Source organism: Anolis sagrei, chromosome 4, assembly GCF_037176765.1.
Source record: "Anolis sagrei isolate rAnoSag1 chromosome 4, rAnoSag1.mat, whole genome shotgun sequence".
NCBI classification, from domain to species: Eukaryota; Metazoa; Chordata; class Lepidosauria; order Squamata; family Dactyloidae; genus Anolis; species Anolis sagrei.
This window is the reverse complement of record NC_090024.1, coordinates 77,250,456-77,276,521: the sequence shown is the minus strand read 5'-3', so window position 1 is coordinate 77,276,521 and position 26,066 is coordinate 77,250,456. Positions and strand designations below refer to the sequence as shown.

The window sequence follows — 26,066 nt, the reverse complement described above, 5'->3', positions numbered from 1 at the left end:
CCGTTCTCAGTGATGTCATACTCAAGTATATTGCCACACACACTGTTCCAAAGTTCTTGGTAGGCTACATATTTAAAGGAGGAAAGAAACCTTTCTTCTTGTTGGCTCAAATTATGAGTGGAAAGGGTCAACTCTGCAGATGTTGAATTGCGACACTGCCATCACCTCCTACTGGCTATGACTATTAGTAGTAACTCTAAACACCTTTGCAGAAGCATACGAGAGGCTTAGTCTCATTAAACAGGAAAAACCGAAGTGCTCTTCCAGCAGTCACCAGCCAATCTCTTTACAATGCCAGAAATACAGCTTAATGATGTAACATTAGAAAATGTTGACCATTTCCGCTCCCTTGGCAGCCACCTCTCCACAAAAGTCAACATTAACACTGAAATACAACACCGCCTGAGCTCTGTGAGTGCATATTTTTTTCCGAATGGAGCAGAGAGTGTTTGAGGATCGGGACATCCAAAGGGATACCAAGGTGCTTGTTTTTAAAGCTATTGGCCTTTCAACCCTGCTGTACACCTGTGAAACTTGGACTGTCTACAGACATCACACTCAACTCCTGGAACGATTCCATCAGCGTTGCCTCTGAAAAATCCTGCAAATCTCTTGGGAAGATAGCCGGACAAATGTCACCATGCTGGAAGAAGCAAAGACCACCAACACTGAAGTGAATGCTCCTATGCCATCAACTCTCTTGGACTGGCCATGTTGTCCAAATGCCCAATCACTGCCTCCCAAAGCAGTTACTATACTCCCAACTCAAGAACAGGAAACATAATGTTGGTGGACAGAAAAAAAGATTTAAAAATAGGTTTAAATGCAATCTTAAAAACTGTGGCATAGACACCGAGAACTGGGAAGCCCTGGCTCTTGAGGACTAACTGAAGGTCAGCTGTGACCAGCAGTGCTATAGAATTCAAAGAGGCATGAATGGAGGGCGAAAGGGAGAAACATGCCAAGAGGAAGGTGCATCAAACCCTGACCGGGACCACCTTCCACCTGGAAACCGATGTCCTCACTGTGGGAGAATATGTGGACCAAGTATAGGGCTCCACAGCCACCTACGAACCCACCGCCAAGACACTATGCTTGGAGGACTATCATCCTCGGGATACCAGGGATTGCCTTAAGTAAGTAAATAATTATCAGGAGTTAAGAGTCCAGCAACATCTGAAGGGTCATGTGTTTAGTCTTACTATAAGATGGTAGGAATGATGAGGTCCTCCAATGTTGGACTGCAGTTCCCAGCATGCATCATCATTGACTGCTGGCAAGGGGCTGCTGGAAGTTCCAGTGCAACAGCTATTTTAAGACCTGAGAAAGGCGATGGGATTGTAAGAAACCGATGCTTCCTTCATTTAGTAATTCAAAATAATCTTTATTATAACTTAAAAGTAGCAGTAAATATGCAAAGTACAAATACCACAAAACTAGAAGGCAAATATAAGCCAAAAGTCAGTACAAAAGACAACCATGAAAGACTGCAGGCTCGTGTGAGCAGTGTGCTGTAAAAACTAAAGCATCATTTCACGTGTTAGAAGAGACATTTTCTTCAGCAAATCTCTTGGAGTGACTGTACAAACAACTTTTAATTGGAGAAAATTTATATATAATTTATAAATATACAGCTATATACAGTGTTGCAACATTCACAATCAAAAATACTGTCTTCACAGTGCATTTGCAAAGGGAAAAAAACCGATTAGACTATATATTTAAAACAACTTTAAACCTTGCAGGTGTTAAAACAGTGATGAATAATCCTTTTACCCCACCCAGAAAATCCAACAGCTGTAGAGGAACCAGCTGTTTTTCAAACAACGTTAAAGGGTAATAGTAAGGGCTTTAAGGAAGCATCCAACCTGAAGTTCCATGCATACTAGAAATTAGCTTTGTTGGAGTCGAGAGGATTTATTTCTGAGTAAGTCTGCACAGGACTATGCTCTCTGTCACCCAAACTATTGTACATTATGTGAAGGAGAAGGTTTTGTAAAATGGCCTGAACTCCTAAGTAGTTCCAAAGACCCTGTCCTCATATCCCCCTATATGGAAATCAATTCCAAAATTCTTTATACATAACAGCAGACAAGTTCAATCTCCTTCAAATTTTGGAGGCAAAAAAGTGGAGCCAGGGCTTTCATGTAATAAAATCTATTGCATTCATATGCCCTTTCTGGGAAAAGGAGCACACTTTAACCTTCCACTTGTTTCACACAGCCCACACAATTGCTTGACAAGAAAAGAAAACCCCTTGCGATTAATGAGAGTTCATTAGCGGAGGGCAGAGAAAAAAAGCAAGAATGGAAACTGGAAGTGAGTCAGAAAATTAACACCTCCTGGAGTTCACATCCTGCTGTTTCCGGAGGCAGCTCATCAGCTGAGGGCTGTTCATGCTCAAGTTTGCTACTAAGGCAACAGAGGAAGAGCACATAAGGAAGTTAGCACAGCTTTTAACATTTCGATTCAGCTTTCTTTCCAGTCCCTTCTTGATTGTTTTGAGGGAAGCCTCAGTAATGCCTACAAAGAAGCCCCAAATTGGGTTGTTGTAGGTTTTTTGGGCTGTATGGCCATATTCTAGAAGCATTCTCTCCTGAATGCTCTCTAGAAGCATTCTCTCCTGCATCTGTGGCAGGCATCTGTGGCACGCATCTCACCATGCTAAAACAGTAGATGTGGCTCTTAATGAGACATGCCGCATTATCACGGGATGTCTGCGCCCTACATCACTGGAGAAATTACACTGTTTAGCCAGTATTGCACCACTGACATCCGCCGGGAAGTAGCAGCCAATAGTGAAAGGACCAAGGCAGTAACATCTCCAGCTCATCCCCTGCTTGGATATCAGCCAGCATGTCAACAACTTAAATCAAGAAATAGTTTTCTAAGATCTACAGAGACACTCGCTGGAACACCCCAGCAAGCGAGAGTCCAAAAGTGGCAGGCTCAAACCCAGAACCTCAATCAATGGCTGATACCAAATGAGAGACTCCCCCCTGGCCACACAGAAAACTGGACGACTTGGAAGGCACTGAACAGACTGCGCTCTGGCACCACGAGATGAAGAGCAAACCACAGACCACCTGCTGCAATGCAACCTGAGCCCTGCTACATGCACAATGGGGGACCTCCTTGCGGCAACACCAGAGGCACCCCAAGTGGCCAGATACTGGTCAAAGGACATTTAATCAACTACCAAGCTTGCAAACTTTGTGTTTTGTCTGTCTGTCTGTTTGTTTTGTTAAAAATGTAATACAAATATCTGCTTGCTCCTGACACGATAAATAAATAATGTGCAGGCATCCTCAGAGGTTGTGACCTCACAACCTCTGAGGATGCTTGCCACAGATGCAGGCAAAACGTCAGGAGAGAATGCTTCTAGAACATGGCCATACAAAAAACCTACAACAATCCAGAGATTTTGGCCATGAAAGCCTTCGACAATACAAACCCCAAATTCAGTTAAAAATGCCTGAGTGGCGATATCAAAACATCTTTCATGTTTGTTGAGGCTGATTTATAGCGAGCACATAGTTTCACTCCAAAGCAAATAATCACAATCTTTGACAGTTTCACTATAAGCGACAGGGAAAAGTCAGCAGCAGCATCCCAGAAACTATATCCGCCATAATTATTATGTTTTAAATGTCCAGAGCATCTTTCACATGAGTATTTTTTTTAATTCCTGTAGTTCAGTGACAGCACCATAATGATAAAGAAGGTCCACCATTGAGGACGTTGTGCGTGAATACACAACTTAAAAAGCTGTGGCCACCTCAGCTGCACGTCGTCCACCAACTTTAATGAATTCACGGGGAAATTTATCTAGTTGTTCATAGGCCAGCCGTCCATCTTCCCCTGTGAGTGAGGACAAAAGAGAGGCAAAGTAAACACAACAAACTTTAGGCCAGTGACTCTCAAAAGCCAACCCCTTCTCTAGGATGTCTATTGTTTTTCTGCCCTTCTTGTGAGTATCTGCAGTCAATTTCCATTACAGTAAAGATCACAGATCTTAAAAAACGTGGTGCTAAGTCCCAAGCTGTATAGAAGCCATGCCTCTGACCTGGGAAGTTTTATCATCAATTGATTGCAAATAATGTGCCTACAAGACTCATTGTGTGTTTAAAAATTGAACCCTGACATGGAGAATGGGACCCTGGTGTTCAATTTTTATAGAAATGAACAAAGAAGCTGCTCACTCATTTACCACTATGCTTTTTTGGTCGTGTCAGTGACTCCTGGTGTGAGAGAATTGGCCGTCTGCAAGAACGCTGCCCAGGGGACGCCTGGATGATTTTGATGTTTTTATCATCCTTGTGGGAGGCTTCTCTCATGTCCCCGCATGAGGAGCTGGAGCTGATAGATGGAGTTCATCCACCTCTCCCCGGATTCGAACCTGCGACCTGTCGGTCTTCAGTCCTGCCAGCACAGGGGTTTAACCCACAGTGCCTCCGGGGGCTCCTACCACTATGCTGTAACTGAGTGGTTCTACTTGAGACTGTAGCTTTAAGCCAGTAGGATTCCTCCTCATAGGAAGAGAGAATCCTGCTTTTTCAAAACGGTTCAGTGGCATCTCCTACTATTTTCCAACGTTGAAAACAAAGTATCCTGATGTTACCAGACCAGCCCTCAAACATCTGCTGTGCCACGTAACTTGTGGAAATAAATTCTCATATTGTCACCACTGGAAATACAAATTTGACATAAGGCTACAGTCCTGAAAAATATTTCCTGAGGAGTAAAGGCATAGCAGGATTTACTTTAGAGTAAAATCATTGTTCTGATAAGTTTTTTTTCCATGTCAGGAGGGACTTGAGAAACTGCAAGTCGCTTCTGGTGTGGGAGAATTGGCCAACTGCAAGGACATTGCCCAGGGGATGCCCGGATATTTTACCATCCTGTGGGAGGCTTCTCTCATGATCCCACATGAGAAGCTGGAGCTGACAGACAGGAGCTCCCTGGATTTGAACCGCCAACCTTTCGGTCAGCAGTCCTGACAACACAAGGGTTTAACCCATTGTGCCACTGATTTGCTTTAGGTGTGTACTTTGTCAGAGCTGGTTTTTCTTAGGTGCAATGCAACTGTATGGATGCTATACAATTCAGGAGACTTGCTGTAATGGAAGAATGAGGCAACTGGGAAGCCTCTAGATACTGGGCTTTTCCTTCATGGTCAATTAACATTGGGCCATGCTTGCTAGTGTACAATCAAAACATGATGATAAAACTAGAGTCAGTAAGATTCTTTAAAACAGAGATGAGCAACTATGGCCACAGATGTTGGACTTCACTTTCCATCATCTATTCTATACCATAATCAAAGGTGAGGGATGCTGCCAGCTACAGTCTAGAACAACAAAAGGCCACAGTTCTTTGACCCATCCCAAAGTGGTAATACTACCTTGCTTGCATTCTTTATTGCTTTTCTGTTCTCTTTCCTTCCTGCCTCCTAAGCCATTCTTCTACAATGGATATTGTCTTATTCTAGACGGAAGAAAGACAGTCAACCTACCAAGAGAGAGCAGGGTTTCGGAGGCTATCTTCCTGATTTCTTCATTATCAGACTGGCAAAGGGTAGCAAGCATTTTAATACTTTCCGTTGCCTGTACCAAAAAGAAAAGAAGGCAGGTATGTTTTAAAAATCTTATTCCAATGTTTCTACTACAGTTTTCTGTTTTCAGTCATTTGTTCAATTTTGTATATAAAAACATACATTCTATTAACGCTCCTGAGCTTCCAGAAAGGCTGTTAACTTCCATTTGCATATATTGAGCAGATAGTAGAGTCACAGAGAAAAGGAATGTACGTGCACATCTGGCCCCTCTATTCAAAGACAATTCCTGACTTATTTTGGTAGTGCTCATTGCATCAAAATGAGCATGCACAAAACAGAAAAGGAAAAGATAGTTCTGCTGGGTTTCTAAAGCCGTAGTGCTCTCTCAGGTTGTTACTGTTAACTGCTGTCAAGCTGACTGACTTATGGCAATTCTGGTGAATTGAAAACACATATATACATGGATGATGGCCCTCCAAGTCACGCTGTTGTCAAAGGTCCTGTTGAGGATGCACAAACTCTCCCAATCAGCATACCAACAATAACCAAAAGAGAATGGGTATGTGTCATAACATAGCTCCAGGTCCATAGAAACTAGGCAACAGAAACACAGCATGCATTATAAAGATGGCCAAGGTGGGTGATCTATGAATACAATATTTGTGTATTTGAAGCTTCCTGGAGCACAACATGGTAACAGAGCTGCCTAGGACAGAATTGAGAAAAGGGGAGGTTATAGGCAGCCTCAAATTGCCCACCTCCAATGTAGGATGTGCCATGACTTCACTCAGGCTGCAGAAGCACAATGTGTCCAACTCTAAGAGTTGTGTAACTTTGCTTGAAAGCTTTACTATATCAAGAAAGGGCTATTCAAATTGAAGTAAAGCAATTACTAAAATAAAAGGCCACTGGACAAAACTTACTAAACACTTTGCCCAAGATCCTATAGTGTCAAATTTCTCACAAAATTATCCTGTGTAACTGGCAACACAAGCCAATTGTGATATGCTGTACTGACCACTCACTTCATTCACATGTTATTACTAGAGAAGGTGGCAGCCACCAACACACAGCTCCAGTCAGACGTTGACTTATTTCTTGTATTTTAGGGGTGCTTGGAGTGAAGGTGTCTACTAAGAGTGACCTGGGAAATCACTGTTGAAAATGCACATAGGAGTCTCGAAGTGCCTTGACTCAGAGTCTGGCATGGAAGAACTGGGCAACTCTAGAAAGAACTTGCCTCTGGGAGGAGACATGCATTAGGCATCCCAGTGTAGATCGTAGACCCTATTAGAATTTAAAAGATCCCTAGTTCCAGATTAATCAGATTACACCTGAATATTAAAAAGAACTTCTACAGATTAATCAAATCAGACCTGAATATTAGAAAAAAGTGATAGCAAGACTTGTTTGAGAGTGCAGCAGAGTCCCCTTTGGAGTAAGCCTCAAGAGAGGTGTTTCAAGTGTCTAGAGAGGAAAATAAGACTCAAAAGCTGGCACACATTAAATGATGGCTTCGCAGGGAAGTGGAACTGTGGGTAGCATTATGGGAAATATCTTTCCTAGAACATGAGAAGTCCAAATTGGGATCCCAGGAGGACCAGATTTGGATCCAAAGCACCTCACTCTTCTTTATACTTTATTTTGAAAGCGCAAAGCAACAATATAACAGTGACTAGAACTTATCTGAGTCCAAATATAGAAGGAAAAGCAACTCTTGTCACAATAACATATAGGACAGCTTCCCTTTTCTTCCTATGTTTGCACATATATGAAGAACATACTGGTGTTTTTTGCCCTGCTATATAAGCACTGCTACAGTCATTAAAGTTAAGTCCAAGTGTGGCTCTTAATGTGACAAAAGTCTCAGGCATAGTCCATCATACCCATTCTGGGGATATTTTAAACTCCTAAATTATTACATTTAAAATGCCGGCCTGCTTTTGTATAGTAATATAATATAGGATGGTAAAGGCAAATGGGTTTCTTGTTGCTGTTTGCTCAAGAGGGGCTATTGAAAGTCTCGCTGCTGGTGAGCCTTTTGTTGGCCGTGGGAAAGTAAAGAAGCAGAGAGGTTTACCTGGAGGCATTTCAGAGCCAGGCAAGCTGCCTTCTGGAGGTGGAGGTTGGGCTGTGCAAGCGTTTCACAGTAATATATTAAAGCCTGAAAGAAAAAGAGGGGATGTGAGGAGGAGGAGATGGTGGCGGCAGCAGGAGCAACTATAGTTCATCAAAAAGGTGGCTAAACAAGAGTATAGTAACTAAGCCGTGTATGCCAGATCTGGGAGAGTCACTACATCATAGGATTGGATAAAGCAGATCTATGAATCAGATACATGCTGAGTCTTAATTATCCTAAATGCTTGGGACCAGAAGGAATTTGCATTTCAGATTTGCGTTTCAGATTTTGTATGGCCATGTTCCAGAAGCATTCTCTCCTGACATTTCACCCACATCTATGGCAGGCATCCTCAAAGGTTGTGAGGTGTTAGCTGGCCCTTATTGTTTCCTGTCTGGAATTCCCCTGTTTTTTAGTGTTGTTCTTTATTTACTGTCCTGATTTTAGAGTTTTTAAATACTGGTAACCAGATTTTGTTCACCAGCTAACAACTCCCAACAAAGGATCCCCCAGGCAGGAAGCAGCCAGGTTTTGAAGCTGCAAAGCCATTAAATGCTAATCAAGGTGGCCAATTGCAACATACACATTTGCCTCAAGCAGACCAACACAGAATGTACAGAGTAGCCATTATGATACATAAACATAATACTATTAAAACAATCTATTTAAAAAACAGTTCCAAAACTATTTCATCATGCAAAATTAAACTACCAATGGGCAGAATTTCAAAGTGGGCTTAGACAGTTATGAAAGGGCTGGGCCAGGGCTAGTGCAATGAAGTCACATAGGGCCGAGGGAGTGGGTAAAGTGCATTAAATGCTAACCAAGGTGGCAAATTGCAACATTCACACTTGCCTCAAGCAGACAAGAGTTCTTTCTTCCACCCTGCACATTTCACAGATATATAAAACCCACTTGCCTAGTTTCCAACAGACCTCACAACCTCTGAGGATGACTGCCATGTATGTGGATGAAACGTCAGGAGAAAATGCTTCTGGAACATGGCCATACAGCCTAGAAAACTCACAGCAACTCATAGGTATTATTATTGGCAGGAATTCTACTTAGGCTTCTAAGCATGCGTGCATAACTGTGTAGCATCATCCAACCTGGCTCTCCAATGTAAACTTGGTATCAGCCACACCATTCAGTTGGGTGAGATTTCCATCTCCTCCCACCAATCAGCAAGGAACGATAGAGAAGTTCACAAGGAGCCCTGCTTCCTATTGCCACAGCCTCAATGCTTGGCTGAAGATGTGTGAAAACATCCTCCTTGTATCCCAGTCACCAGTAGAAGGACCCTTTCTCTCCGAGCAGCAGATGCTGGTAAAGTAGGTTTGGTGGGGCAGTTATGATCATAACAATAGTGCCATGAGTGTGGGTACAAAGAGATTGTGAATGCAGATAAGTTACAGCTGTGAACCTCAAGGTTGCACATCCATAAGTCATTATTAATAAACAAGCTGATTAGAAAAAGCTTTTAAAAACAACATAATGAACCAGGCAACAATAAAAAAACCAATCTGTCCAGTGGATTACCCTCAATAGACAGATGAAACAGACCCCTTCCACACGGCTGAATAGAATCTGCTTTGTACTGGATCATGTGGCAGTGTGGTCTCAGATAACCCAGTTCAGAGCAGATATTGTGGGATTTTCTGCCTTTATATTCTGGGTTATATGGCTGCATGGAAGGGCCTACACTTGCAGCAGTGCCTCCTTACATGAAAAGAAGTTTATCTGGGGAAAATCCACTGCAGGATGAAATGGGGGAGCTGCATATATGCTGCAGGGTGAATCTTCCCACCAAGATATTGCAACAGTCCCACAGAAATGCTCACGATTATTATTATTATTATTATTATTATTATTATTATTATTATTATTATTAATCATAATCATAAAATGCAATACAAAAGTTTTTTTTTAAAAAAAGTAAGTGTGGTAAAAACAAAATTTAAATATAATACATACACTTAAAATGGCCTTTAAACGCCCATCTAATCCCACCCAACCTCACTAAAGCATACCTCATACCCTTCCCCAAATGCCTGTTGGCAAAAGAAGGTCCTGACCCGCCAGTGTAAAGCCAGCAGGGATGGGCCCATCCTGGTCTCCCTTAGGAGGGAGTTCTGAGGAAGCCTAGCACTTCTGCCATAGTACACACAGTTCTTCCTCCCACCTACCTTTTCCCTGAATTGCTTGTCTTCTGCTGCTGCAGCTGACAGTATTGACACCACAGCCTCCTGGATCTCCCTCTTGTTTTCAGTCAGTAGGAGCAGAGCCAAAGACTTCAGCACTTCCTGCTGCGGTGGGAGGCTGATGGAGGTTAAGGCGGCTTTATTCTGCAAGACCTTTTCATCTCTTAAGGACTGTAGAGTCTGAACCATTAGAGCTAAACAAACAAACAAAAAAACCCAGACATTTCAACAGTATGTCTTATTCCACAAACTCACAGATTATCACTCCAAGACCTTTAAAAAGCATTTTGCATGTTGGCCTTGTAAAGTTTTGAAATGTTTCCACACCCTGGTTCCTTCCAGATCTACTGAAATACAACTTGCATTATCCCAGCTAGCACATTGCTTATGTTGGTAAGGGATAATGAGAGTTGCAGTCCAGTATATAAGGAGAAGGGTAAGTTGGGGAAGGATGTTCCAGAAAAACCTGCATGATGGATTGATACCACAGCCTCATGACTCTTTATATGGTGTTTTTAAACATTATAGGTTCATGCTATCACCTGGAGCAAGCAAATCTTTTGGATTTACAGCCAGAAATTCTGGTTTGAGAAGACCCAAAGCAGATGTCGGCAATCTGACATTCTCCAGGTGTTACCACACTGCATTTCCCATTGTTCCTCATAAATGAACATGTTGACTAATGATGGGAACCATAATCTAACAACATCAGGAGGGCTATAAGCTGTCCAGTCCTAGCTTGAAGGTCAATAGGCATGGAGAGAACCAGGGCAGGGCATAATTTACTGTTAAATGCATGTGTAGGTAAAGATAAAGGTTTTCCCCTGACATGAAGTCCAGTCGTTTCCGAGTCTACACATACTTTTTTCTTGGCCTAATAGTATTATGTTCTAAAAACAATAAATACCAACAATAATATAAAAACTAGCTATTCTGCTGGCATTTTTGAAATGGGTGCCTTGTTTTCTGCTTATGGTATACACCCACATATTGCTTATTTTGTAGGTGTGGTTTGGGATGTTTGTAAATTATTATTATTATTATTATTATTATTATTATTATTATTTGAAACACAACAAGATTAGTACACAGCAAACATGAGCACTATGCTGGATGTTCTATTAGATCCTTCCTAAGAGTCTAGGACTGTGTGATGTATCAGCAAATAATGTGTGCAGATCTGAGTAGGGTGGCCTTTTGCAGCTGACAGATGGTAATTTTGTCAGTGCCGATTGTGTTTAAGTGCAGGACAAGGTCTTTAGGCACTGCACCCAGTGTGCCAATCACCACTGGGACCACCACCATTATTATTATTATTATTATTATTATTATTATTATTATTATTTGAACACAACAAGATGAATCCACAGCAGACAAGATCACTTTGCCGGCTGTTGTATTGGATCATACATCAGACCCTTCCCAAGTGTCTAGGACTGTGTGATGTATCGACGAATGATGCGTGCAGATCCCAGTAAGGTGGCCTTCTGCAGCTGGCAGATGGTAATTTCGTCAGCGCCAATTGTGTTTAAGTGCAGGCCATAGTCTATAGGCACTGCACCCACAGGGACCACCTTTACTGGCTTGTGCCAGAGTCTTTGCAGTTCGATCTTTAAATCCTTGTATAGTGTCAGCTTTTCCAGTTGTTTCTCTTCAATCCTGCTGTCGCCTGGGATTGCAACATTGACAATCCATACTTTGTTTTTTAACATGATTGTTGTTGTTGTTGTATTATTATTATTATTTATACCTCATTTTTTCTCTCCCAGAGGCGACTCAAGCAGTTTACATTAAACGCATCACCACACCATTTAAAATATACAAATATGCAAACATTAAAACAGAATTAAACATAACAGTAGCACCCCCTGTATGATTTGTATGAGAATTAATGTGCACAAAATCCTGCAAGAACTTGGAAAAAGATATCCAAGTGAGCTCCAGTTTGTTCCCAGTAATGTGATCTATAGGTGCCATTTGGTCTATTTGTCACCTTATCTCATAGCAAATACATTCACTGAATTGCAAATATTAGAGTAAAACACAACTTCCCGCCACTGTAGGCTAACCCCTTGCCCCAGGCTTCCTAAAAGAGTATGAGTAAGCTGTTTTGAGAATCATATTAACTTCCTTACCTTCTCTGGCAAGTTGAAGCAAATAATTCGCCAGATCACTAACATTTTTGTTGGCAAAATAGCTGTAATACTGAAAGACTGTTATGACTTCCAAGGACAGACTGGAGGAGAGAACAGGCTCGGTGCGGTCCACAATATGTGATACCAATGTTTTAAACACTGTGTATGAGAACATAGAAGAAGAAATTAGTTCTGAGTTGCCCATTATTAAGGATGATAAAATGAATGGAGACAACATATGAAAGTACCATTTGTTTATAAAGTTTTAGGAAGTGCCAAACGTTCTACAAATAAGTGCTTCTAGATTGTGGAGAATCAGCAATTTATTGTCAAAGGCTTTCATGGCCAGAATCACTGGGTTGCTGTGAGTTTTCTGGGTTGTATGGCCATGTTCCAGAAGCATTCTCTCCTTTCACCCACATCTATGGCAGGCATCCTCGGACGTTGAGAGGTCTGTTGGAAACCAGGATAGTGAGGTTTATATATCTGTGGAATGTCCAGCGTAGGAGAAAGAACTGTTGTCTGCTTGAGGCAAGTGTGAATGTCGCAATTGGCCAGCTTGATTAGCATTGAGTGGCCTTGTAGTTTCAAAGACTGGCTTATTCCTGCCAGATGGAATCTTTTGTTGGGAGGTGTTAGCCATTGAAATCCACAAGTATGTAGACAATTTCAACAGAAAGGGGGAAACCATGAAAATGAACACAATCTGGCTACCAGTAGTTTTTAAAAATCCAAAATCAGGACAGTAAATAAAGAGCAACAATAAAAAGGGGGGAATTCCAGACATGAAATAATCAAGGTCAGCTAACACCTCCCAACAAAGGATTACCGCAGGCAGGATTCAGCCAGTCTTTGAAACTGCAAAGCTCTTCAATGCTAATCAAGCTGACCATTTGCAACATTCATACTTGCCTCAAAAAGACAAGAGCTCTTTCTTCCACCTAGGACATTTCACAGATATATAAACCCCACTTGCTTAGTTTTCAATAGACCTCACAACCTCTGAGGATGCCTGCCATAGATGTGGGCAGAACATCAGGAGAGAATGCTTCTGGAACATGGCCATACAGCCCAGAAAACTCACAGCAACCCAATGAGCAATTTGTTTCCAATGTGTGAGGAAGAAGTACCATTCTTGTGCCCATTGATTGCAACTATTTCTTTCCTGGAAATTCTCTGCAGGTTGGCGTCCAATGACTCACTGACCAGAATCAATCCAGGAACCAACAGTTTGAACATCATTGAACACATACTTCCAACTCTTTCTTCAACATATACATACATTAGAGGTCATTTGGTCTTCTGAAAAGCCTCAGAGGGCTACAGCCCTCAACATTTAAATTATTAATTTTTAAAGCATCTTCTTATTTTTCTCCTCCAAAACTCCCCCCTCAATATCTGTGGTATGGAGAGAACTTTTAGCATACTTTCTTTTAAAATTGCAATATTTTAAAGGAGGTCTCAAAAACAGCCTTAGGACAGTAGATGACACACTAGGCCACACAGCACGTCGCCAATAGCATCAAGGGGCAGAAGCAAAAATATATGGATTACTGGAATAGATAGAACTCATCAAAATGTAACAATTTGTTTCAGGGTAAATTGAATTGTATGTGAAACTTATCTTTCTATAACAGTAGTTCTCAACCTTTTTTTGATCAGGGACCACTTTGACCAGGGACGACTCTCCAACATTATTATCAAAAGCGTTATGAATCGGTTTTTGGTCAACTTTAGGTTCGGTTGGTTATTTGTGGTGCTGATTCAAAAAATTGCATTGGATAGACCATATCAGCTCTAGTTTCAGATACAAAACATATGCCACCCAGTAGTCACCATCTGCTCACCCACAGCAGAAACCCTTTAAGACTTAAGAGGATTTCGCGAGACCAGTCATTCTTGTTGCAACGTTGTAGTAATAGTGAGGCCACAGACCATATTTAGTTCTTGAGGACCACTGGTGGTCCACGGACCACAGGTTGAGAACCACTATTCTATAAAGATACTAAAGTAGGAGATATAAGAACAGACTGTCAATTTGTATCTAACAAATATGATAGTCAATAAATGATTACCCAAACAAATGTTTGAACCTCAAATGAACTTGATTAAATTGTCTTAGGGGATATACTTCACAATGGTAAAAATATTTTAATACAAAAAGATCATGCCCCTCTATATTGATATACACTCTATTGCTAAGACAGAAAAATGGTTGAGAACTGCACCTGTTTCTGCGAGTCCTGGGCACTCATCATTCACCGTTGTACCAAAGCTGGCATCAAGTTGTTTGATCATTTTGTCTGCAGAAGTGTGATACAACCCAGAAGAACTGGTACATTTATTCCAGAAGGAAAGCAGAGAGATCCTTTTCTGAAAATCTGGAATAGCTGGTGAAGGGAGAAGTCATGAAAGAGATTGACACTGCTTTCATATTAGGAAGAGAGATAAAACAGAGTAGTCTAAAAGGCTAAACACAGTTGGGCAGCATTTGCAAAACCAAAGGAAAAAAAATATGGGGAACAATACTGAAGGAAAATGGGCAGAATATGCCAATTCTGCCTGAGACCTGAAAAGAGCTGCATTTGTTTGATAGAGTGAAAATTCAAACAGTGACACTAAATTTGTTTTGTAGTTTGATAAGTGTCAAAAATTTAATTGCCATGTATACTGACAAACATAAGTTAAATAATAAATGTGAGAGGAAGAGATTCTGTTGTAGAAGAACCACCAGCTCTGCAAAGATGCTGGTTTTCACCAGACAAGGCAGAAGGCAGAGGAAGGTGGCACAGAGAAATTGTCCAGTTTACTTTGAGCCTGTTAATATGACAGAAAAAGAATTGACAAGATTTACGGAGCTGCCTCAACATTCAGTTCTGACAACCAATCTCATATAGTCAGAATTAACATCAAGAATAAAGTCTTTAGGGGTTTTCAGCCTCAAAAATAGATTTTAAATACAGAGGGGGGGGGGGTAGTCCAGGGACACAGGATGACATTCACGGTTCCCCTTCCATTCTTGTAAATTGTGGTGACCATCAGACACATCTGTCACTTGTTGCCTGCAGTGACATTGGCCAGGACAGTGGGGTGACAGGAGAAGGAAGGGGAAAGCTCATTCTTTGGAGGTGGTGGAAGCTCATTCTTTGGAGGCTTTTAAACAGAGTCTGGATGGCCATTTGTCAGGAGTACTTTGATTGTGCTTTTTCTGTCTGGCAGGGGGTTGGACTAAATGGCTCACGTGGTCTTTTCCCACTCTATGATTCTGTTCCTCCTCTTCCCCCTCTCCTGCATTGTCCTGGCACCCCCAGGAGATGAACGATGGTTGACCCATGTTCCTCTCGCTGACTGCTGTGATAATGAGAATGGGAGGGGGGCATTAAGGGTGAATGTCTAATGGAACTGAACCAGGTTTGGCTCTGCTACATTGTCAGGAGGACTTCTTCCCACCTCCACAGTGACTGGAGGAACTGGTAGTCTAACTTATCATGGGGCTGATTTGGAACATAACACTCCAGATTAGCCCAGGGACCAATCTGGGCTAATCTGGAGTGGGGCCTAATCTGGTGCCTCTAGTGTATTTAGGCCCCATTTTCACCAAACATGCTACTGAGTAAACCATCTACAGAACTATATTGCATTTTTAAAGGAATATGTAAACATATATATTTCGTTTTCCTATACAAACTGGCTGTGCCATTTCTTACCTTCAGTTATAGGTCTGAAATTCCCAATATTCTCATTGCTGAGCTCTGCTAGACTCTCAATCACTAGAATTTGTTGGGTCAGCTTGTCTAGGAGGTATCTTGTTAGAAATGGCGTTTTGTTGGAGAACACAATTTGCTAGTTACACAACCAAGAAAGAACAAAATTAAATATATAAATAATACAAAAGAAAAAACTGGTTTCATGTAAAAAATATTTAAACATATTGTATAAAATTATCTTCAGGCTATGTGTATAAAGTGTATGGTATGCCCTTCTCGTTTGTGGGTTTTGGGGATTTGATTATTTACAGATTTGATTAATATGTTTTCTCTAGGACTTTCAACATCATCCAGTGCAATTCTATGGTCAGCTTCAAATGAAAGTTAACAACTGAGTTGTGCCGGATAACCTAGAGATTCCTAGAGATTATTCATCTTAGGCATTTGTAGGTTCTCCAGTTCTCAAGACACTCAAGGACCTAGAGATTCCTAGAAAATGGTTCTCTCAAGTTTTATAAAAATCAAGTTTGTTACTCATGTTTTTTTTTCTGCTTTTGACAGGGTCTGTATTTAGATTTGACTTCTATTGCTAAGTTATCTAATTATGTATGCATATATTTTTTTATTGTGTCAGAAGTGACTTGAGAAACTGCAAGTCACTTCTGGTGTGAGAGAATTGGCCACTTGCAAGGATGTTGCCGGGGGAATGCTCAGATGTGTTACCATCTTGTGGGAAGCTTCTCTCATGTCTATGCATGGGAAGCTGGAACTAACAGATGGGAGCTCACCCCCTCTCGTGGATTCGAACTGCCAACCTTTAGGTGAGGAGTTCAGCTAGGACAAGAGTTTAATCCATTGTGTCACCAGAGGTCATGAAATACATGTATTTCAAAATCCCCCAAAATCCAAAACACTTGGCATTTGAGATAAGGGATACTCAACCTATATTTTTAGAAGTGTAACCAAGACGATACCTGTACCAGCTGTGTGCAATACTGCAAGTGCTTGACAATAGTGACATCCAGGCTTTCGTTCCCTGTGGTCAGCGGAAGAGGGCTTCCAGCCACACTGGTGCCGACTCCCGTGTCTTCCGTCAATGCTTCGCTGAGATGCCCTCTGGCTTCTGGGTGTTCTGACCTGTAACTGTTCATGCCAGGAGGTAAGTGAGTGATTTGATTTTCTTTTTATGTAGTCTCAACAGGGCTAACGTTATGCAAAAGAGGAATTGTTGAAAGCACCGGCCTGTAACCAAACAGCCCCTGGTAGGCCAGAAACCTTTTAATGAATACATCATATCTCAAATTGGCAACAGCACAAGGCAGCAAGTGCCAAATAAATGTCCACATTAAAAGGATATATTGCTTCCACAGTGGCCTAGTTGTTTCTCCGAAACAATATCTCTTTTGTAATGCGCTCTTGCTACGAATGCTTTGAAATCAGCCTTCCCTGGAACTCGCTTTCTTAAAAGAAGGGAACTTTTTTAGGGGTGGGAAAAGAGCTCTCAAAAAAATAATTTAAAAGCCTACCACCCTTGTCTGTTGACAACATGCTTTACCAGACAGCTTTGTGGATTTAACTGAAAATACAGATTTGTGGGTTTCAAGTTTAACAGAACTATACTGGTACAAGATTAAATGTCAGCCAAATAATTAAAAATGGGGAAGCTGAAGAAGACACAAACTCAAACACATATTTGCTATTTATTTCATCCAAAGTAAAATAAAATTTCATTTTGAACTTCTAAAATTATTATTTCAGTGTTTTTCTAGTGAAATGGGCATTGCAGACCTTCTAAGTTTGGTGCCAAGTTTGGTCCAGATCCATCATTATTTGAATCCAAAGTGCTCTCTGGATGGAGGTCTACTTACAACTCCAAAACTCCAGGCCAATGCCCACCAAATCCTTCCAGTATTTTCTGTTGGTCATGGGAGTTGGTTCAGTTCCATTGTTGGTGGAGTTCAGAATGCTCTTTGTAGGTTAACTATAAATCCCAGCAACTACAACCCACAAATGTTCAGAATGCTCTTTGATTCTAGGTTAGGTTACCTATAAGAGCATCCTCAAATGAACCACTGTTGGGGAGATTGAAATCAACAGTAGGATAGTTATTGAGTTTCACTATTGCAAAGTAAAGGTACAAAAAAAGAATTAAGCTTTCATGAAGTTTGGCCCTGCTAGGATTCGAATCAATCATTACAGTATACCAGGTCATACCTATAATGGCCATTTCGTAATGATGAAAGCCTAGTCAGATGCAGTCTAGCGTCAGATGAGAGATAGGTAGGGTCTATAATGTCAAAGTAATGCTCTTTTACACTTGCTTTTGCCATTTTTATGGTACAATTGGTTGATCCTAGATATAATCAATTAGGCTATCTTCCTCAATATCAGCCCACTTTGTGGTGTAATTTGCTCCCTAAAACTGCCACTGCCTCAGGGGTTTTTAAACACAGGATTATTGTGGCTATCAGTGTGTGGATGCATGATTGTAGCTTCACACAGGAGCATGAATGCATTGAGACATCCTTTCTTCCTTTGAAATGAGACACAGTATTGAAAGTGAATAAGTGGGGTGAGAGAAGGTACTGAGTTAACTGAGAGATTTTCCACACATTCAAAGCAGGTTCTGTAATCTCCTCAAATTCCCTACAGAATGACAAAAGAGTGGACCACACATCAAAAGTATGGTATATGTGTATAATTTAGATTGGTCAAAAGATCAGAACATTGGAAAAAGGAGTTTTTGAAAAGTGTGAGATCCATGAAATATCAAAACAAAAATTACTAATATATTAATTGTTTATAATATATTGCTACAAGACTGTTTTCTTTCTGATGTTTTCAAAAAGAGATGGCAATGGCCATGTTGACTAGGAGATGCCGGCAATTGTAGTCCAAGAACAACTTTTTCAAATTCTAAGTTTGAATTAAGGAGGAAACACACATTATGAACATACTTACCTGTGTTTCTCAACTTCATGATCTGAGAACACAGAGTCAGTGCCTCGCCCTCCATCGCACAGCTCTTCAGTACCACCATCATCTTCAAAGTCGGAGGTGTTGAGGAAGTCAAAGCTTTCCAGGGCACTCTCAACAGTTAGGCTTAAACTGGATGACCTACTGTGATTTTCTGCCAATCTGCACTGCAAGGACAAAGGCAAAAAAGGATGTGAGAAATAAAAATAGCTTTTCATCTTTCTAGATAATGATGGAACCTACATGGGGAACAAGGCATCCCCATGTACAGCAGGATACAGTGATCCAAATGGGATGTATCTAAGGTGTGTGTTACCATGGCCACAACTGGCACTTCTAGAAATGGGCATAGGTGGCACACGAGCCTTAACTGTGTAAAGGCAGTCCTAGTTAATTCCGAGACCTGAGATTCCAGGCTCGGGGTTGAAACCAAGAGTCCAACCTATTTTTGGGATTGTTGGGAGCTGCAGTCAACATCTGTAGCCATGTGATTTCTGGCCTCAATTTAGTTCTTAGTCCCAAATAGAGTAGATCTAATGATTCAATGAGAATTACATTAATTTTGATTTACTAATCAGGAGTTATTTCAATGCATCTTTTCCAGCAGCTGGGTTTAGATCACTATGGTTATAATTCAGCAAGGGGTTTAGGTCCTGGAAGGAAGCAGACTATGCTTTGTACCACAGGATAAAACAATTTGTAGCTTTCTAATTATTTTTAAAATTAATAAGCATGTTAGCTTCTTTGGGAAAAAAAAGAAAAGGAAATAATGAGATACTTGGTTACGGAAATTTACATGTCATCTGCAGCCTGGCCTCCGAATTCATAGTCCAACCCTCAAACTATTATATTATACTGCCTCTGTCTATATAATAGAGCAAGCCTCAGAGTTTGCCACAACAATTATCAAACTCAATTATGAGGCTTGGGGGTTTAAAAAACTCTTTCATGTGTTGTGTTCTTTTGTTTTTATCAAAGTATTGTGTTGTTGGTGTAGTTACAGAGTTTCAGGATCTCGGCAAATGAAAATTATTATACAAGTACAACAACAACAAATGTTATTATTATATACATGTAAGGTTTTTTTTACCTGAAGCTGAACTTACTTTTAGGATTTCATCAAGGTGTGTTATTTCTTGGTCCAAATCTTGGAATTCTTTAAATTGCTCTTTATGAGGCTCCAGTGCAAGAATAAGTCCCTGAAATGCTTCTTCTAGGCTTCCATCTACACAGGATTTGTAGCCTTCAGATTCACCACTTATGGATCCTTCACAGCGCAGCTTCTCAGGTGTCATTGGGACTTCTCCTGAATTAAGTCTTTTAACCAGCTGCTTGGTAATGTTGCCTTCAAAAGTATCCAGTTCCACTGGCTTCAGCTCTGATAACTCATCTGTTTCCTGAAGAAGTGACACCGGGGCATTATTATCTAAGAACAGGGGGCTGCTCCTTGAATGTGGAGGCTTTTGGCAAACTTCAGAATCTGTACTTGAAGACTTCTTTTCATCATCAGCTAGAAAATGCTCTTGTGATTTTAAGTCTTTGGATTCAGGTGTAGAGTCTACAGATGAGTTTGTACTGATATTGTCCACAATGTGAGTTTTAGATAACTTTTGACCATTGTGTTCTGGGGGCGTGACAGTGATTTCAGGATTAGAATTATCTATGGCAGTAGAGGAGCCTACTGAAGAGGACGACAGAGTGCAGTCTCCATTGGGAATGTCACTGAAGCTGTAAGACAGTGGCCTTTTCTCATTTTCTGTTGCTCCAAAGACATCATCAGCTAAATTTGACTGCAAATATAATTTTAAAAAACCTGTTAAAAAGATAGAAAGCAAGGGACCTTCCCACACAGCACTAGAAAATAATATTGGCCAGTATTCTGTGTAAGCTGCTTACTTAAATATATGGAACAGTTACCTAGATTTACTAAAACATTGTTCCATTTTCATGGTATCTAGTTTGTCACAATTTCTTCAATATGTGAACACCAAACTAGACATCAGAGCAATTCCTCAACATGTTTGTTCTCTCTAGGAATCTCTAGGTCCTCCATTGTGATTCTATGGTCAACTTCCTCTGACTGGTGGCCCTATATCCCAGAATAGCAAGGCAGAAAATCCCACATTATATGAGTGTGGACTCAAATAACCCAGTTCAAAGAAGATATTTTGGGATTTTCTGCCTTGATATTCTGGGATATAGGACTGTGTGGAAGAGTCCTGGGTTTAAAGACCTGGGCCTTCCACATAGCCCTATAACCCAGAATAGCAAGGCAGAAGATCCCACAATATCTATTTTGAACTGGGATAGCTGAGTCCACACTGCCATATATCCCAGTTCAAAGCAGATGATGTGGAATTTTATTCTGCTGTGTGGAAGGGGCCAAAGAGATTTTTTAATAGAGAATACCTCTCCAGGAATCTCTAGGTCCTCCAATGTGATTCTATAGTCAGCTTCCAGCAGAAATCAACCATACAGTCATGCTGGAAGACTGGGAAATTTGTAAGACAAATAAATTATATCTCCGTCAGGCTAGTGAGCCAGGTTGGGCCAGGAGAGGTTACTTAATCAAATATATTTAATATGTACAATACTGGGTTGTTGTAGGTTTTTTCGGGCTATATGGCCATGCTCTAGAGGTATTCTCTCCTGATGTTTCACCTGCATCTATGGCAAGCATCCTCAGAGGTTGTGAGGCCTCTGAGGATGCTTGCCATTTTAACCAGAAAGAGATTTGCTTCTAGAACTGAGAAAAACTACCCTTATTGTGCTATTTAAAAAAGAAATCAAATGTCAAGTGGCAGTTTAAAAATTACTAAAAACACAACAAACAGGAAAATTAAGAAATTATCAAAATCAATCATTGAAGGCTCTAAATTTGTCTTCCTCAATCTATTATATTTCAATATATCAGAGGGCACAAGATCAGGGAAGGCTGTGCTAAATTTGAACTAAAGTTCTGTAAGTGTTCGCTGCAAATTCATTTCACACCATGCAAAATCAGAGCAGGGAAAAGTCTTAATATTTTGCTGACCAGATCTTATTTACTGAAAGATAAATGTAAGGAACTGAGTGTGCATTAGAGGGTGATCATATAATGTGACTTTGCTGATAAATATATGAGGTAGGTGTTAAAGGTCTTCTTGCTCTTTTTTTCTCAGCATCTTTAAGACATACTTTTACAGTTTTATACAAAACATAATGAAAAAATTGAGCAATGTTGTATCCCACTGCAATGAGTGAGGTTTAAGTGTGAAACATAACTTTTAGGCTGTATATATTTTATTAGCATTCTGTCGTTCTATAGACAGACCTATTAAGGCTACTGCGACTTCTTTGAGGTGTGGTCAGCAAACTAGACATCACAGCAATTCCGTAACATGCAGTCAGACAACTAAATATATCTCAACGGAAAGTACCAGATTTAGGGCATGCATGGAAATAATGGAATGCTTGAGAAAATGCAATAGGATTGCTTATCACAAAGAGAACCAAAACTCACATAGTTTTCTAGCCCTGCTCTAGGCCTTAATCTGAGGGATGGTAGGTCACTAAAGGAGCGACTGCGACGCAGCTTGTCAAAAAAAGTGTCCTGAAGAGCATCTAAAATGGAAAACTGGAGCTTGTCTTGTGGAGGATGCCGCCATTTCTTCAACAGTTAAGGCAAAAAGGGGGGGGGGCAATTAGTTGACTACACCAACTTTTGAATGTGACTGGACAGTAGAGAGATAAAGGGATACTGGGATATTATGACTCTTGCGGACCAGACCATGCTGCAGGTCTATGAAGGGAAGTAGATTGTCCCCAAAAGATGCTTTATCAGGCAGAAGGAAACAAAAGAAACAAAGCAACCTGTGGACATCCAGCTATTGATGGACTACAAAATCATCACCCATCATCATTGGCTGTGCTAGGTAGTGCTGATGGGAGATGCAGTACAGCAGCATCTGGAGGATTGCAAATTGTCCGCCCTCAGTTTACATGATACAATATATGAATTTATATCCATTTGCATTTTAATGAGATAGTACTTTCTGTACTCAATATTTTTAGGTACTCAGATGTATCAAACACATAGTAGATATTTTTAAAATTATACTGATTGTTAATTAAAATACAAACTAAAATATGCATGTTATTTGCAAATCAATGAATCGGGCACAATCAATTAGGAACTATTTTCATAGTAAATGGGAAAATTATATTATGGAAGTAATGATTAAGATGCATAGTTTTAAGTAAATTCATTTCACCAAAAAGTTTTCAAAGCACATCAACATCCATTACAAATAGCCTGAAACGTATCAGTCAACACATCCCGAGATTTTCACAAAGTAAATATTAGAGCAGGGGATTTAACTTACAAAGAAAGAGTGATCCTTGAATGTTGGCGTTTCTGGAGTGCCTTGACTATACATTGACATCCTTCTTTGGAGAGCAGACGCTTTACTTGTGTTGCCCGTGGATGGAGTCACGTCTTCAACATCAAATGGGCTGTAAAAATGTGCCTCTTGTTAGAATGAGCTACTTTTACAAGGAATACTGGTTTTCTTTTAATGTGTACATCATTAGAGCACAGGCCCTTCCATATCTTCTTTGACAAGGTCTGTAAATTCTAATACATTCACAACCTTTTGCTTGAGCTCCTTAATTAATCTAAAATAACTACAATCCACTGGTTTGCTTCTGTAGAAGGACAAACTGTAGAAGGGAGTTCTGTGTGCCATATTTGGTTCAATTCCATCAGGAGAGTTCAGAATGCTCTTTGATTTTAGATGAACTATACATCCCAGTAACTACAACTCACATAGGTCAAGGTCTATTTTCCCCCAAGAGCGTCTCAAGAGCGCCCCTGGGCAAAATCAACTATACTGCAAGTGCTTACTTTGCGTAATGGGTTGAGCTGCCCCTGCTCATGGGCCATTGAATCCAACCCCACCAAGAAGCAGGAAAATCACATTCAAAGTACCCCCGACAGATGGCCATCCAACCTCTGTTTAAAAGCCTCCAAAGAAGGAGCCTTCACCACACTCCGGGGCAGAAAGTTGCAGTGCTGAACTACTCTCACAATCAGGAAGTTCTTCCTAATGTATTGTTAAATACTTCCTAATGTATTCTTCCTAATGTTTAGGTGGAATCTCCTTTCTTGCAGTTTGAAGCCATTGTCCTGCATCCTGGTCTCCAGGACAACAAAAAACAAGCCTGCTCCCTCCTCCCTATGACTTTCTCTCACATATTTATACATGGCCATCATGTCTCTTGTCAGCCTTCTCTTCTGCAGGCCAAACATGCCCAGCTCTTTAAGCCGCTCCTCATAGGGCTTGTTCTCCAGACCCTTGATCATTTTAGTCACCCTCCTCTGGCCACATTCCAGCTTGTCAACATCTCCCTTGAATTGTGGTGCCCAGAATTGGACACAGTATTCCTGGTGTGGTCTGACCAAGGCAGAATAGAGAGGTAGACTCCAAGATCATAGACTCCAAGATCTTTTTCACCTGTACTGCTATCAAGCCAGGCACCCCCCATTCTGTATTTTTGCATTTCATTTTTTTCTGTATCAAGTATCCTGAGCCTGACCATCATATTGTGGATATTCTCATCCATTCTGGTTGTCATCAAGAAGAGAGTGGAGCAAAATAGAAATTTACAGTACAATGACTTCCATGTCCTGTATGCCTCCTGTTTGGGTTAGGTTAAATACCTTGACATAAGGAGAATGTTTTTTGCAACACTGACTATGATTGTATACTTTAAACCTAAAGGAGACTGGAAAACATTGCAGGAAATGAATGTGTACAAAGTCAGCTTTCCGTATCCAGCGATTCCGAATCCATAGATTCAATCATCTCTGGCTTTTGTATATTTTAGAAAATAAAAAAGAAGCCTTGATTTTGCCATTTCGTATAAGGGACGTCATTTTATTATGACATTGTATATAGTGGGACCTGAGCATCCACAGATTTTGATATCCACAGGGACCTTGAAACCAAATGGCCTGCTCTACTGGAAACTGATTATTCTTGGCAACTGTGTGAAACACATCAATAAAAGAGGGTTGCTGTACTTCCGCATGAAAGCCTTAGAGCAGGCATGGGCAAACTTCAGCCCTCTAAGTGTTTTGGACTTCAACTCCCAGAAATCCCAGCCAGCTTACCAGTCAGGAACTGTGGGAGTTGGAGTCAAAAACACCTGTAGGGCCAAAGTTTGTCCATACCTGCAGAGTACCAAGAAAAACAAGCATGCAAGGGAAAAATCACCTGCCTTCAGCAGCAATACCACCTACCAATCAACCATCAAAATGAGTTTAAAAAAAACCCACTGATGCTGTGTGGGTAGCAATGACTTTGTAGGAAGCCTGGCCAGAGAGGAAAAGTTTGTATTTTCACTGCCTATATGCTGCTGTCCTGCTTCAAACTGGCCCTCATGCTCACTTCTGACTAAATGAAAAGCACACACACAAGGAATTTCCGGACTACATACTGAGCATAATCTGTAGTTTGACCTTTAGTTTTCTATATATGAGCTATTCAGATTACTAGATGATTTCACCAATCATGTGGTGTGCTAAATAACAGAGTTTACATTAAATGCAACCTTTGCAGGAGAGAGCCTATAGCTATTTTGGGCAGATCATTTTCTCCCTATGAAGCATGAATGTGCAATTTTAAAAATTAGCTGCATTCTTAGGAATTGAGGGAACAAAGCAGAAAGTGGGAGTAAAACATCTTGACATTAGTTGCTATTTTGCTTATTCCTTTTGCTACAGGAATAGATATTAGTTTTGAGCAACAGCTATTGGGCTTTGCAAACCTTGACTAGAATAGGAAAAAACAAACACTGGATATTTAGTAACTACTAGATACCATTTTCCAAATCTGAGTCAGCCATCACCTATTCATAAAATAGATTTCCATCCAGGCTTTCATGGCACACACACACACAAGATTCTCAGTTAACCAAAACTCAAACAGTTGCCAAAAAGTCAAAGAAACAGTAGTTTAAGTAAAAGTTAAAATAACACAAAGATTGTTTTTACTGTATTTGTCTTTTTAAAATTTAATTACTGTCTTTCAATATTAATATCAAATCAATACAGAGTTTATGGTATGGTATAGTATGGAAAACAGCCTTAGTTAACCTATTTTTAATATTAACTCTCAAGCAACCAGATACTTCATGCATCTACCAATCCTTATGGGTGCTGGTTAACTGAGAGTCTACGGTGTGTGGGGGTGGCAGTGTGTGCGTGTGTATGCATATGTGTGTGTGTGTATGTACACACACACACACACACACAAATCTTTTGTCTGCTGTCACTGTTCCTATTTAGATCAATTCTTTCTTTAATCTTCTTATTGGAGTCGCCAAAGT

General features: G+C 40.5%; 1 protein-coding gene across 5 annotated transcripts in view; it reads right to left on the bottom strand.

The window, feature by feature from the left end:
* Positions 1-1,363: 1,363 nt before the first annotated feature.
* The window catches only part of RIPOR2 (RHO family interacting cell polarization regulator 2), a 146,893-nt gene continuing 122,190 nt past the window's right edge, over positions 1,364-26,066 (bottom strand). For 3 of the 5 annotated variants that reach the window (XM_067467487.1, XM_067467488.1, XM_067467489.1), the window contains exons 12-23: positions 23,060-23,189; positions 22,198-22,344; positions 19,802-20,485; positions 18,681-18,862; positions 16,694-16,862; positions 15,720-15,855; positions 14,241-14,402; positions 12,013-12,171; positions 9,863-10,071; positions 7,638-7,721; positions 5,516-5,606; positions 1,364-3,861 (exon numbers count right to left, since the gene is read on the bottom strand). In XM_067467487.1, coding sequence (XP_067323588.1) covers positions 3,761-3,861; positions 5,516-5,606; positions 7,638-7,721; positions 9,863-10,071; positions 12,013-12,171; positions 14,241-14,402; positions 15,720-15,855; positions 16,694-16,862; positions 18,681-18,862; positions 19,802-20,485; positions 22,198-22,344; positions 23,060-23,189 — 2,254 coding nt within the window. In that variant the 3' untranslated portion in view covers positions 1,364-3,760. The remainder of the gene's footprint in view (positions 3,862-5,515; positions 5,607-7,637; positions 7,722-9,862; positions 10,072-12,012; positions 12,172-14,240; positions 14,403-15,719; positions 15,856-16,693; positions 16,863-18,680; positions 18,863-19,801; positions 20,486-22,197; positions 22,345-23,059; positions 23,190-26,066) is intronic. The other 2 variants (XM_060774914.2, XM_060774919.2) reach the window with 2 other exon arrangements.